At 38.0% G+C, this 14,312-nt stretch overlaps 1 protein-coding gene across 8 annotated transcripts in view; it reads right to left on the reverse strand.

Annotated features, from left to right (window-relative positions):
- Positions 1-4,943, reverse strand: part of CEP126 (centrosomal protein 126) — a 70,600-nt gene extending 65,657 nt beyond the window's left edge. For all 8 annotated transcript variants that reach the window (XM_074335559.1, XM_074335561.1, XM_074335560.1 and 5 more), the window contains exons 1-2: positions 4,523-4,943; positions 168-287 (exon numbers count right to left, since the gene is read on the reverse strand). In XM_074335559.1, coding sequence (XP_074191660.1) covers positions 168-287; positions 4,523-4,650 — 248 coding nt within the window. In that variant the 5' untranslated portion in view covers positions 4,651-4,943. The remainder of the gene's footprint in view (positions 1-167; positions 288-4,522) is intronic.
- Positions 4,944-14,312: the final 9,369 nt, after the last annotated feature.

Below are 14,312 nucleotides of genomic sequence, written 5' to 3' on the forward strand. Positions count from 1 at the left end.
GAAAAACAGTAATAAAGTGTGCAAAGCCACATAAATCTTGATCAGTGTTCTACAATTAAAGCACTGTCATAAAATGCTTTAAAAACTTACTTAAAAATGCTAAGTAGAGAAACTATTAATTTATAATGACTTTGAATTTCTATACTGAATAAAATATAATTACTTACTTTTTTCTCCGATTTGACTCCACAAAATATTTACGTGCTCGATTTCGACATTCTTTTTGTTGCTGCAGTAATATTTGGCGCTCTTCTTCTAAATTTTTCTCTAGATGGATTTTCATATCTCTAATGATAGCATAAAGTTAAAGACAACAGTTTATGTCTTTAGTAGTTGGATGAGTGTCAGTGTCATCTGATAAATACAATTACAGCCTCATACTAATGACATAATCATTTCTGTGGAACAATTAGTATGTGTACACATTAGTGTTAGTATATAACCAGTAAATATTTTATGTTTTTTAAAAACGTTTCTCACTTGGTATTAGAACTGAAGATATATGTTACTTTCCCAGGAAAAAAAAATAAATTACTTTTAGACATCAGGAGCTCAGATAAGGAGACTGCATATCATTTCATTCATTACACAGATATTTGAGTATTGATTAACAAGTTACTATCTTAGGCACATGTATGGGAAAATGAAGGTGGTTATATTTCACTAATAGAAAATACATGCAGATGAATCACACTTTTCAGTAGATTTCAGGATCCTTTCTGCATCAATATTACAAAAAACCTTTATTGTGTATTTCAAAACAATCATGTTTATTTGAACTTCTGCAAGTTTGAAAGTTTGCTATTGAGAACTTATTCATTTCCAATTACGTTGCTATTTAACCACCAATGGTATCATTGGCTATAATTCATTTTATCTTCATTTTATTATAAAATTTTGCACCACCTCAACACACACATATACCTACACACATTCGTATACATATATTTACTTAAAGTTTCTTCGGAAGGATTTATAAAAATGAAATAAAAGGGAATGAAATCTTGTTCTTTGCTAGCACAGAAACAGCTAAAGATTTATCTTGTTCTTCTCTAATAGAGTACTTCATTAAAAGGAATCAGAATTCAATAAGACCGCTGGCTAGTAAAAGTCACAACATGGCAGTGGAGGAAAGTGCTAGTTCCTTTCAGGGTACACAAGAACAACATTGTGGGGGAAGCAGGGGGAGAAGCATGCAGATGGAGTCAATTCTGTTCTCTGTTCCACGTTTGAGATCTCATCATGAGAACATAAAGAAAATCACAAATGTAATGTGTGTAATGTTCTGACTATATATTCTTAAGTTTAATCAAACGACTGTCTGCATATATACATACATAAATGTTTATATATAAATATATGTATTATGTATATAAAACTTTTGCCTGCTGAGTTATAAAGAATGCTGCTGTCTTTGCATCTTTTCAAAGTATGATCTTCAAGTTTAAAAAATATTAGATGGTTGGTTACATTTTTGTTTTTCATATAAACTGCACCATATAAGTAAGATATTTCCATTAGAATCACTGTTAACTACTTGTTCAAAGGAAGGTAATTTTTATATACTTAACAGAAAACAAACCCAAGAATACTATGGGTTGTAGGATTGGGTAACACATGATTATGACTTAAAAACATAGTCTAATGTACCCCACCTCACCCTCATCTTTCCCTCTTCCAATTTAGTCCTTCTCCAAATGGAGCTCATTTAGGTTGTTTTATTTTATTTATTTGTTTGTTTATTTATTTATTTATTTTAGTTTCAGGTGTCATTTAGGTGTTTTAAATATGTTGCTATAAAAAATAACTATGTGTCACACAACCTATATTTCTGCCAAATTTATTAGAGTAATCCTGATTCTTTTTCTTCTTCCACGGGCTTGGGTCAGGCATTCTAAATCTCTTGCAGTAGTCTTCTAACTCATCTCTTTACTTCTAAACTTGTCATCCTTCCTTTGAAACTCCACATAGCAAGCTAAAGGCAAATCTGATTGGTTTTCTCATTCTTTGTTGTTCTTCAAAAGCTCTTTATCATCTTCATGATAAATTCCAAATCTCTTGAAATATAATGCTTTCTATAATCTAGTTTGTTTTTCAACTTTCTTTCTCAACATTTCCCTACATGAATCCTATGCCCAGCCAAACTAAGATACTTACATAAACTGAACTTGCCATGATGATGTATCATGCCATTATCTCTCTGCATATGCTTGGCTAACTCTACGCATCCTTTCAAGGTGCAAAGAACCAAGAATACTGGTAACAGAATATGTGCAGATAATCAAGAATAGGGTATGAACTAGGTAGGGAAGAAAGAGAGACAAAGTGGGTATTAGGATAAAATGGAAGGGAAAAGACTGGAGACATTCATGAAAATAAAAGAGGCATAGTGTGAAGGGGACGTGAGAGAACTTTAACTTAAAAAACCCCAAAACACTTTATTTTATTTCTATTTGAATTCTTATAAGAGATTGAAATGATAAAACTTTAGCTAATATTAAATAGGTGAACTTTGTAAAGTTTTGTTCTTTTATAGCCTTTAGAATCCGGAAATTTTGACTCTTAGCTGGATGGTCTCTGAATACTGAATTCACATTTAGAAATCACATGTAGAAATTTTACCAAACCACTTTATTATTTTAAGACTACAGTTCTTAAATGTTTTTCTCATTTAGTAATTCATTTAATAAATTTGAGCACCTATTTTGCACTAGGTATTCAATGGGAAGCGTTACAGACACTAAGACATCCAAATTAATATTTATAAGAGGTGCTTAGGTGTTTAAGTGTTAGTAACATGATATTCTTGATTTAGTGTCAAAAAGAATTCATATGTATATTTATATATACTAGCAAAATATATACATAAGCTAGCAAAAATATATGTAGATACATATTTATACATTAGCAAAATTTGTTGGATTTTATCAAAGCCTCTTGGCTATCTATTGAAATGATCATTTATAATTAAAAATAATTTTAACCATATATTTAGTATTTAAGTATATTTTTAGTAATATGTATCTTTACGGGAAGCCATCATTACAATTTTGGAATTAAGTCTTTTTGGTTTTGTTCATTTAAGGTACTGCTGAATTTCTTTTGATGTTTTTATCAACATTCATAGCACATAAAATTAAAAGAATTAAGTCTATGACTATTTCATTAATGAAAATGATGGAAAGATACACTTTGCCAATGAACCATTTACAATGCTTCCCTATTTTCTGATTTAGAGAGAAATCAGGGTCAGTGTAATAGGAGTTTAGTGTCCAAAAAAAAAAAAAAGAAAGAAAAACAAAACAAGTCAAGGGGACAGGATCAAATCCATACAGAAAACAATAAGGTTATTTCAGAATACATCTCTGAGAGGACAGTTTTGGGGAGTAGCAAAGGCAAAAGCCAAAATGAATGGGGTTAATAATGAATAGATAAGAGGAACTAGAAGGTGCTATTGCAGGCTACCATTCTGAGAACTTAGCCAAAAAAAGAAAAGACAGAAGGGACAGAAGTTTGAAGAAAGTATTCAGAGAAGGGGTATTTTAACAGATATAAGCTCTGTATGTGTCTGTCTTCCTCACTAGATGTTTATCCTGATCACCTAGAACAGTGTCTGTCAAAGAGCAAGCACTAAATTAAAATTGTTTGTCAACTTGCTGTTAAAATTGCAACATCCCAGGAGAAGTAGAAGGCAACGCGGATAAAAAAACAGGGTTAACTTGCAAAGAGAAGACACTCCATTCTCCGAGAAGAATAAAGATGATTATCACCGTCACTGCCAACCAAGTCCTTTGAGAGTACAAAAGTTAAATGCTAATTATCATAACATTCTCTAAAGAAATGTACATAGTTAACGTATTTTGAAAATAAAACTTTTAATTTTCTACAATGCAACCAACACCAACATCAAAGGTGGGCTCGATCAATTCTTAGGGAAAGGTCAGAGATAATCAAGCACGAAGCATCCAGGTCTTTGGCTTCTCATTTTCTCTCTACTGTCTCTCTCACAACAGACTGGGCAGAGTATAGAAAATTACCCAACTGTGCTGGGCTTTAGCAGCTCTGGTAAATATTAGGTGTATGTTAGGTTAACCGTTAAAAGGGACTTGTTCAAGATAGCAAATTACTTATTTGTGGAATTCTTCTCTCCAAGTAGCATGATTATTTAGGGGGTGGATAATATGAAGAAAAGAACATTATGGCATAACCCTAGAAAGCAAGAAAGTAATCCCCATAAAACACACAGTCGATGTATTTTTAAATTCGCAAAAATTTTACACCAATGCTGAAGAATGGGGGTAGGATAACAAGGTGGGGGGGGAAGTCGTCTTACAATGGGATAAAATGGTAGAATTTCCGGTCTAAAGGAAGCAACGACAGTATTAAAGCAAATATCAGCAATAAGATGACTGGCAAGTTTCTATCACCTTGCGTCAGTGGTAATGGGAATCTAATGAGAAAAAAAGATGGGCCCCGCTTCCAACAAGCTACCCCTGCAACCACGGCTGGTGAGGAAGGATACAGATAAGCGCCAGGTCGGTGGCGCCCGCCGCCCAGCCGAGGGCTGAGGGGGGCTCTGGCACGGGTGTCCGAAGATTCAGTGTCTAGTCCCGCGACTGCACTCCCTGCTCCGGGCCTCCCGGCCAGCATCCTTCACCTCAGCGCCGCCTCGGGGCTCGCCCCTGGCGCCTCCCTCATAGCAGTTCTCTCTTCCTCCTTCTGCTCCTCCGCCCCTTCCTACACTCGGTCTCTCAGGCCCGAGTCACGGGCGCGGAAGGGTTGACTGAGGGAGCTGTGTTTCCCGTGCACCCGCGCTGGTAGCTGTGGTGGCGACGGTAGCTGCGGTAACGAACCGGCCAGGCAATGGGAGAAGTGAGGGCAGCGACCCCGCCGCCGCCGCCGCCATCTTGACAACCAACAGACGCGGCGTCCTTCGCGACAGAAACCAGGGTGCCGGGCGGGGCGGGCGGGGTTACCGAGGCAGCCAATAGGAGGCTCTGGCGGCTCCGGTCCTGTCCAAACTGCCCAGCTGGCGGCGGGTGGGAACCCTGGCATCTCCAGGGTCCCGAGACTGCAGGGGTTGAGAGTTGAACTGTGCGTTAGAGCCTGACTCAGTTCTACGTTCCCTTTTTATGAGGATGCTTTCGTGGGGAGATTGAGAGTGATGAAAGACAGTGACATGTCAAATCCCCCGATATATTCAAATGTCACTGTGAGGATTCTGAAATGATGGCTTCGGGGATAATTCAGGGTTGGATTTGTAGTTTAACTACCGAATCCTGTTGTGAAGTTTAAGTTGTGTCTTTCTGGGGCATTACTATTCCCAAACACCATCTCTTTTAAAAAGCTTTTAAAGTGGAAATTTCCTTTCTCTGCGTTCTCTCGTTCACTTCATGACATTTCTGCTATTCCCTCTGCAGTCGTGTTCCTCGCCATTTTCCCTACTTAAGAGGTCTACACTTCAAAGGCTCCAAATGGTGGCTGCCTTGCTGCCAGATTCTGAAAATAGACCATCATAGCATCAGTGGCCTGGAAAGAAGTCCAGATTTACCCAGTAATCTCCTGGGAAAATATGTCAAAAGAGATCATATTGAAATTCTTTCAGGAGGTATGGAAAATTGAATGGATTTTCTAGCCTTCAGTTTAATGGCTATACAACTGAAAATTTGAAAAAAAAAAAGCTGAAACATTTTGTTGGAGCCCATTATAAAAGTACATATAAATTCCAACTATATATTATTTCAGCCAGTTTTTTTTTTTTTTTTAACTTCCAGGTTGGAAACAGAATGTACAAACCAAATAAAGACCATTCATCCACCATTCAAATGTTTCTGCCTTTGTGAATCAATTTGTTCATTTTTAGAGTTCAAGTAATAAACTTTTTCTGCAGACGCTATTTAGAATAGAGGTTTTGCAAAGGTGGATGCAACGACAAATTGGAATGTGCTCTGGTGACTGAGATTTTAAAGTGCCACAGCAAATCTAGTCTCGATTGAAAACAAAAAACACATAAGCCCCCTTCAGGACAATGCCAAGAGGATATAATATACAATTTTGGCAAAGAAAGGCTACATGTGTGTACTTGGAGGATTAACTATCTTGGAAAGCTTTTAACTGGCCTAGCCACCAGCATTGACCTTGATTCTATTCCCACTGCTATCATCACAAGTCTATTTCTCTAGGGCAAATGAGAGAGAGAGAGAGAGAGAGAGAGAGAGAGAGAGAGAGAGAGAGAGAGAGAGCAAAGTAGGACAGCGCAAAGTGCAAATAAAAGAGAGAAGATTGTGGTTGATGTTTGGAGTATTTAGTCATGTTTAGACTTCCTGAAAGTCTAGCTTTTGCTATAGTATTATATATAGTTTAGTATCTCATAACTCCTAGGCACCTTACTCCTTTGTTGCATGGTATATTAACATTAAGAAGCATGACTTGGTTGCCTACAAATGTTTGCTGACATTTTTCACTCAAATGTTGCTTTACAATAATAACCAAGAAGAAGAAAAATTTAAACAGTGTTGCCAGCTTTTTGTTTTAAACCACAGGAACTATTTTTTGACCTTTAAATTATTTCTTTCTTCAAAATATTAAGCATTTTAAGTTAGATAGTCCTAGATTCTAAAAAAGGCTTTCATGATTAGATATTTGGATAATAGAAAGATACTTTGAGGCATTTATAAACTTTATCTCTTGACAGGAAAGACACATATGATTTAAACAACAAAAAAGAATATTCTAAAACCTCTATATTTTGTCAGAAGTGACATCCATATTAAATATAATGCTTAATTCTTTCACATTTTAAAACCATAAAATATTTTTTTTATTAAGTGAATATATATTGAGCACGTGCTAAGCACTTTCTAGGTGCTGAGGATACAGTGGTAAATAAAACTTCAAAGTCCCTATGCTCATGAAGCTTGTATTTATATTTTTCTTTCCTAGCAGAATATATCATGTAGTGAAAAGTGCTATGAGGAAAAATGGAGTAGTGTAGGGGGATAGAGACTGATGTCAGTTCTATTTTAGGTAGGGTGCTCAAGGAAGTCCTCCTAGGAAGAGAAATTAGGGCAGAGGTTTGAATGGAGAAAGGTTGGAATTCAAATATCTGGCTGAAGAATATTATGAGTAGAGGGTGCTGTAAGTGCAAAAGGCTTTGAAGGCAGTGTTATTTTTGATTCGTTTAAAGAACGGTAACAAGACCACTGTGTCTTGAACAGAGTAGGGTAGACGAAGCGTGCTAGGACTTCAGACTGGAGAAGTGCATTGGGGATGTGCTTAAGAATCAGTGAGGACTTATACAGTATGCAAGGAATTAATATAAAATCCAACTTCCAATGGAGGGAATGCCATTGGAGAATTTTGAGTAGGAGAGTACCATGATCTAATTTAATCTTTAAAAAGGATCACACTAGCTGCTGTAGGGAAATTAACTATAATTGGTTAAGACTAGACACAAAGAGACTACTATGAATATTATTATAGTAGGTTGGTGAGAGATTATGGAAACTTGGAGTATGACGATAGTAATGGGGGTGACAAGAAGTGTTCAAAATTTTAACCTTAAGCCAATAAGATATGTATATGAATGGTTGTGGCAAGTGAGTGTGAAAAAGAAGAGTCACATATGACTCTCAGATTTGGGACTGGAACAACTGGATAAAAGGTATCACCATTTACTAAGATAGGGAGGAATAGGTTGAGGGTGGGAGAAGAAATAAGATTTAGGCTTCTAACATGATAAATGTGAGATGCGTATTAGACACCCAACTTCGTTAACATGGTCTCATAAATTGTTAAATGTATTTTATTTATGAAAGATACTAATAATCATGTTATAGTTATAATGCATGTTCACATATGTACTTTGAATGCTGTTATAACTTTGTGAGTTATATGAGGCAGCCTGTGATGAACGATTTATTGAAGTTTCACTTTTATCTTGGCTGAGGCTATTTTTTCCCTCTTCTGTTGAAGGATTTTTTTGCTCAAGTAAGAATTTCCTAAATTTGTCTCTGGGCAAGCTATGAAAGAACAAAGAATTTTACTGTCTGGTTGATGAAAAATTGCTCAAGTTCTGCCATCTTCATTTCAATTTCATAAGACTTCAACTACAAATTTAAGATTAAAGTTATATACTCCTCTACTCCTAATATAGATTTTAAAGGGCATCGATATTGTCAGTGATGTTAGAGTTGTATTATAGGTAAAGTCTAATAATAATGATAATAATAATAATAATAACTACCTAATCTTTGAATGCTTATTGTTCTCCATGTACTGTGCTAAGTACTTACATATATTAAATAACTGAATCCACACAACAGTCCCCATTCTACAAAGGAGAGAGAGCAAGGGAGTAGTGCAATCAAGATTCAAACCCAGGCAGTCTGGTCCCGGAGCCAGCACTCCCAACCACACCATACTGCCTGACTGGAGGAACTCCAAGAAAGTTTCACTAGGATAAGAGATAAGAGTTGTTTGGGTTTAAATAGTAGGTGGTGAGGAAGTAAAGCCACGGAATAGATAATTAGTTTAGGATATTACTTCATTAATTTATATTTGAGTGCCTATTGTATACCAATCACTATGCTAGTACTATGAAAACTGCAGTCTCTGCCCTGCTGGTTCTCAGGAGAAGAAAGGAAATTGAGAAAAGAATACCTTGAACAGGAAGCCAGACTCAGGAAAGTATTTCTTTGTCTCTTAAATTTAGGATAGTGAAGACTTAGGCCTGTTTACATAATGAAGAGAAGGAGCCATGGGAGAATTTGAAGACTTGTCAGAGACATTGATCTATCAATTTCAGAGAGTGGCAATTTTCAATAACAATAGTTCCCTTATATTCAGGAATTAATTTTTTTTAACAATATAGATATAAAATACACAAATAAGAGTCCTAGAAATTTGGCATTTATGCAGTTAATATGACCATCATTGACAGCTAAATTCAGTTAGAAGCACATTTTAAGCCTGAATTATCTATCTGCTTTGAATATCCACATTGACTAAATTTCTACTTAGCATTTTAGAATATGAACTGATGGCTGTTGGCATCAATTCAACACCAACAAGAATCCCTAATTTGGGGTGTGGTGATCAAGGAAACTTTATTTAGTGCAAACAGATCAATTGTGATACAGCATGGTTGTGGAACAGTAGTGTTACAGCTCAGTTACGAAGCACCATGAGTGTGAGGCAAGGTGGGTCTGGGGCCGGGTTGCCTTGGGGTCAGGCCCTCTCTGGTTAGACAGCTCTGCTGTGCTGTGCTGTGCTGTGCTGTGCTCTGGTCTGGTCTGCTCCGCCTGCTGTGGTAAGATTTGCTCCACTCTGCCCTATGCTAATCTGCTCCACTCTCCTGTAGGGAGACAACTTTGGTGTTTCATCTTCATTTGTTTCAGCTGCAGCCATGGAAACAGTCTGCAGTGAGAATGGAAAGTATGCTTCTTGAGCCAGAGGGGAGATAACTTATACAGATAAAAGTCCCTGCCCCTGGTACCTGATTGGTCCATCCTCATGCTAATGAGGACAACTTGGTCCAGAAGGCACTGTTCTGATTGCTCAGAATGGAGCCACTCTGATTGGTTGATGAAGATGCTGATGGGGAGGCTATACAGAAATGATTCATCAAGATGGTGGAGTAGGTAAATGCTGTGCTCAGCTCCTTTCATGACCACATCAAAATTACAACTAAACTACAGAACAAGCATCATTGAGAATCACCTGAAGTCTAGCTGAACCAAAGTCCATAACTAAGGACATACAGAAGAAGCCACCTTGAGACTGGTAGGAGGGGCAAAGATGCAGAATGGGCTGGGCCCACAGGCGCATGTGACCATTGAAAGTTGGGAGAGATATCTCGGCTGCAGAGGTACCCCCTGAGGAGTGAAGGATCCTATCTCCACACCAGGCTCCCCAGCCCAGGATTTCAGTGCTGGGGAGAGAAGTCCCCATAACTTCTGGCAGTGAAAGCCAGTGGAGATTGTGTTTGAGTGAGACAGAGGGTGGCTGCAGTCCTAGTTGTTGCTCTTAAAGGGCCTGCACATGAATTTACTAGCTGACGAACTCACTTGCTCTGAGCGCTAGCTTGGGGCAGCAGCTCGAAAGACACCAAGGATAAATGGGGAGAAACAGAGAGATCTGGTTTTAGGGTGAGGGCTGGAGGGGCAGCTTTCTCCCAGATGGAGGAGCTGGCAGGAGCCATTGTTTCTTTGTTGAGTCCTCCCCCCTCCCGATGTGCAGATGCAGGCAGCCACCACATCTGTGTTTCCATCAACCTGCCTAACACAGTTCCTTCGCCCCTAGTGGTTCCCTGAGACTCGGCCCCACCCAATTTGGGTGCCCACCTAAGTTGCCTGTGGTGGCTTTTCTGTACCAACATCCTGTCTTGACTCATGCTACAGATTTCACTAAAATCTCTCAAAGGTTCACAGAACTTAAACAAGCATCATCTGGCCTTGGCATGCCCTGTACTTCTTTCTAAGCAGCCCCAAGCTAGACACTAGTAGCAGTTGGCTTCAGTTCACAGCTTAGCCTGTCTCAGGCAACTCAAAGCCCAGTGTGTGTGGCAGCCAACTGCAGATTGCTTTGTGGCTTATGTCAGGTGGACCCAGGCAGGGCACAGATTGTGGCTGAAGTTGGCCTGCAATGGAGAAACTGTCAGGAGGCCCCAGGGCTGGCATGCCTGGTGGCCAGCTTCAGACCAAGCCACAGCATCACCCAGCTGCTTTGGCAGATGAAACATCCAAAGGGTAGACTGAGCAGGCAGCACAGCCCTGCAAAAGGGAATCCTGCTCTGTAGGGTCAGCCCCTGCACCTTAGCTCTTCCACTGTAGTCACAGCCAATCCTCACAACCAATGAGACTGAGGGTCAGTCCCTTCCATTGATGTGTAAACAGCAACCAAGGCTCAACTACAGCAGGATGTCACACAAAACATCCAAAAGGGACACTCCTGGAGCACCCAGCTCTGGTGACTAGGGAGAATGTGCCACTGGGCCCCACAGGACACTTAACTACATAAGACCACTCTACTATGACTGGGAGACATAGGAGCCCTACCGAATACATAGAAAGAAACACAGGGAAGCAGCCAAAGTGGGGATAAAAAGAAACATGTTTCAAATAAAAGAACAGAACAAAGCTCCAGAAAAAGAATTAAACAAAACAGAGGCAAGCAATCTACCAGATGCAGAGTTCCAAACACTGGTTATAAGGATGCTCAATGATCTCAGGGAGAACTTCAACAAAGAGATAAGAAACATAAAAATGGAGATAGAAACCATAAAAAGAAGCAGTCAGAAATAAAGAAAACAATAACTGAAATGAAGAACACATTAGAAGGAATGAACAGTTTATTAAATGAAGCAAAGGACTGAAACAGTGATTTAGAAGATAAGATAACAGAAAACACCCAATCAGAACATCAAAAACAAAAAAGAATCCAAAAAAAATGAGGACAGTTTAAGGAACGTCCTGGACAACATCAAGTGTACCAACATTTACATCATGGGGCACCCCAAGAAGAAGAGAGAGAGCAAGGAATTGAAAACCTATTTGAAAAACTAATGACAGAAAACTTCTTTAACCTGTTGAAGGAAATAGATATACACGCCCAGAAAGTGCAGAGAGTCCCAAACAAGATAAAACTGAAGAGGCCCACACCAAGACATATCATAATTAAAATGCCAAAGGTTAAACACAAGGAAAGAATCTTAAAAACAGGAAAAGAAAAAAAAAAAAAAGCAGTTGGTTGCCTACAGGGGAGTTCCCATAAAACTATCAGCTGTTTTGTGAACAGAAAATTTTACAGGCCAGAGGGGTTGCAGGAAATATTAAAAGCAATGAAAAGCAAGGAACTACAACCAAGATTACACTACCCAGCAAAGCTATCGTTTAGAATTGAAGGAAGGATAAAGGGGTTCTCAGACAAGAAAAAGCTAAAGGAGTTTATAACCACCAAAGCAGTATTACAAGGAATCTTACAGGCACTTCTTTAAGATGAAAAAGACCCCGAACCCATAAAAAATATGAGTAATAAAATGGCAATAACTACATATTTATTAATAATTACTTTAAATGTGAATGGATTAAATGCTTCAATCAAAAGATAGGGTGGCTGAAGGGATAAGAAAACAAGACCCTTACGTATGCTGCCTATAAGAGACTCACTTCAGATCTAAAGACACATACAGACTGAAAGTAAAGAAGTGGGAAAAAGATATTTCATGAAAATGGAAATTTAAAAAAAGGTGGAGTAGCAGTACTTATTCCAGACAAAGTAGACTTTATAACAAAGGTTATAGCAAGAGACAAAGAAGGACCCAGTAATCCCACTTCTGGATATTTATCTGAAGAGACCCAAATGCTACTTTGAGGGGACGTGTGCATCCATATGCTTATTGCAGAATTATTTACAATGGCCAAGATATGGAGGCAGCCTGGGTGTCTATTGATGGATGAATGGATAAAGAGGAGGTGGTACATATATACAATGGAACACTTCTTGACCAGGGAAGGGAATGGGTGCTTGCCATCTGCAGCATCATGGATGGACCTGGAGGGTATTGTGCTGAGTGAAGTATGTCAGATGGAGAAAGACAGATGCAATGTGATTGCTTGTATGTGGAATCTCAAGAACAAAATAAATAAACAAACAAAATAGAAACAAACTCATAGATACACAGAACATTTGATGGTTGCCCAATGGGAGGGGTGTTGGATATAGGTGAAAAAGGGGAAGGGATTAATAAGTACAAATTGGTAGTTACAAAATAGTCATAGGGATGTAAAGCATAGGGAATGTAGTCAATAATATGGTAATAACTGTATAGTGCCAGGTGTGTATTAGACTAATCAAGGGGATCACTTCTGAAATTATATAAATACCTAACCACTATGCTGTATAGCTGAAATTAATATAAAATAATATTGAATGTCAACTGTAATTGAAAAATTAAAAAGGTGGGAAAAGGTGAAAGGGAATAAGAAGTTCAAATTTCCAGGTATGAAAGAAGTAAGTCATGGGGATGTAATGTACAGCATAGGGAGAATAGTCAATAATATTGTGATAGCGTGGTACGGTGTCAGAAGGTGCTGGATTTATCATGATGATCACTTCTTCATGTGTATAACTGTTGAATAACTGTAATGTACACCTTAAACTAATGTAACATTGTATGTTAGCTATATTAAAAAAAATCTTTAAAAACAGATGCTAATGGAATATAGCTGCACTGTTCCAATTGAATGAGAAAGCCCCAGTCCTATTGGTTGAAATACTATTCCAGTAACTCCTTAGGAAAGGCTGGCTCAGATGGCAGGAAAACAGTGCAGGCAGGCATTCAATAGAGCAGGAGGCAGGCAGCTTAGTGCAGGCTTCTTCCTGAAGGGCAGTTTGCATGACAGGCGCCTGTGTAGAATTGGCAGCTAGGTAAGCTCTGTTTTTTAAAATTTGAGCCCAGTTAGCCACCAGGAGCCTTTCTTACTACCATGTTTCTTCAAAAATAAGGTCTTATATTATTTTTTGCTCCAGAAGATGCATTAGGGCATATTTTCAGGGGATGTCTTATTTTTTCATGTACAACAATCTACATTTATTCAAATACAGTCATGTCATCTTCTGGAACATCGTCTTAACATACCAAATGTGTCTGTCTGGCTGACAATCTTAACTGGGGCTTATTTTTGGAGTAGGGCTTATTTTTGGGGAAACATGGTATGTATCTTTTTTTCACAGGGTGTACAGTAGAAATAGTTCCAAGGTAACAAATACTATTCCCACTTCATCACTCATTTCTACTTTCTCATTATTTTTATGCAAACCAGTTCACAATTATTGAGGTATATATTATCAAAGGCATTTTTTCCTAAGGCAAACAAACAAACAAACTGACTGATAAATACTAGATGAATTTATCAATTCATTTGTCTATGTATCTATGTATCTATGCATCTATGCATCTATGCATCTATGCATCTATGCATCTATGCATCTATGCATCTATGCATCTATGCATCTATGCATGCATGCATGCATCTATCTATCTATCTATCTATCTATCTATCTATCTATCTATCTATCTATCTATCTATCTATCTATCTATCTATCGCCTATATTCCAAAAGCATGGATTTATAATGCAGGCATGTAGTGATAAAAAAGGGTTTTTATAACTTCAAATGATAGGCTTTCTAGAGGTTACCTTGTTTTTCATATGAAGGGCGTTGTTTCAAACGAGGGCATGGAAACTAATAGTAAGTATTGCCTTCTGTTTTTTTTGTACACTTTCCAGAAGGTTTTGACTGAAGACTCTA

The sequence above is a fragment of the Rhinolophus sinicus genome, linkage group LG06 (assembly GCF_036562045.2).
Source record: "Rhinolophus sinicus isolate RSC01 linkage group LG06, ASM3656204v1, whole genome shotgun sequence".
In the NCBI taxonomy this organism is placed as follows: Eukaryota; Metazoa; Chordata; class Mammalia; order Chiroptera; family Rhinolophidae; genus Rhinolophus; species Rhinolophus sinicus.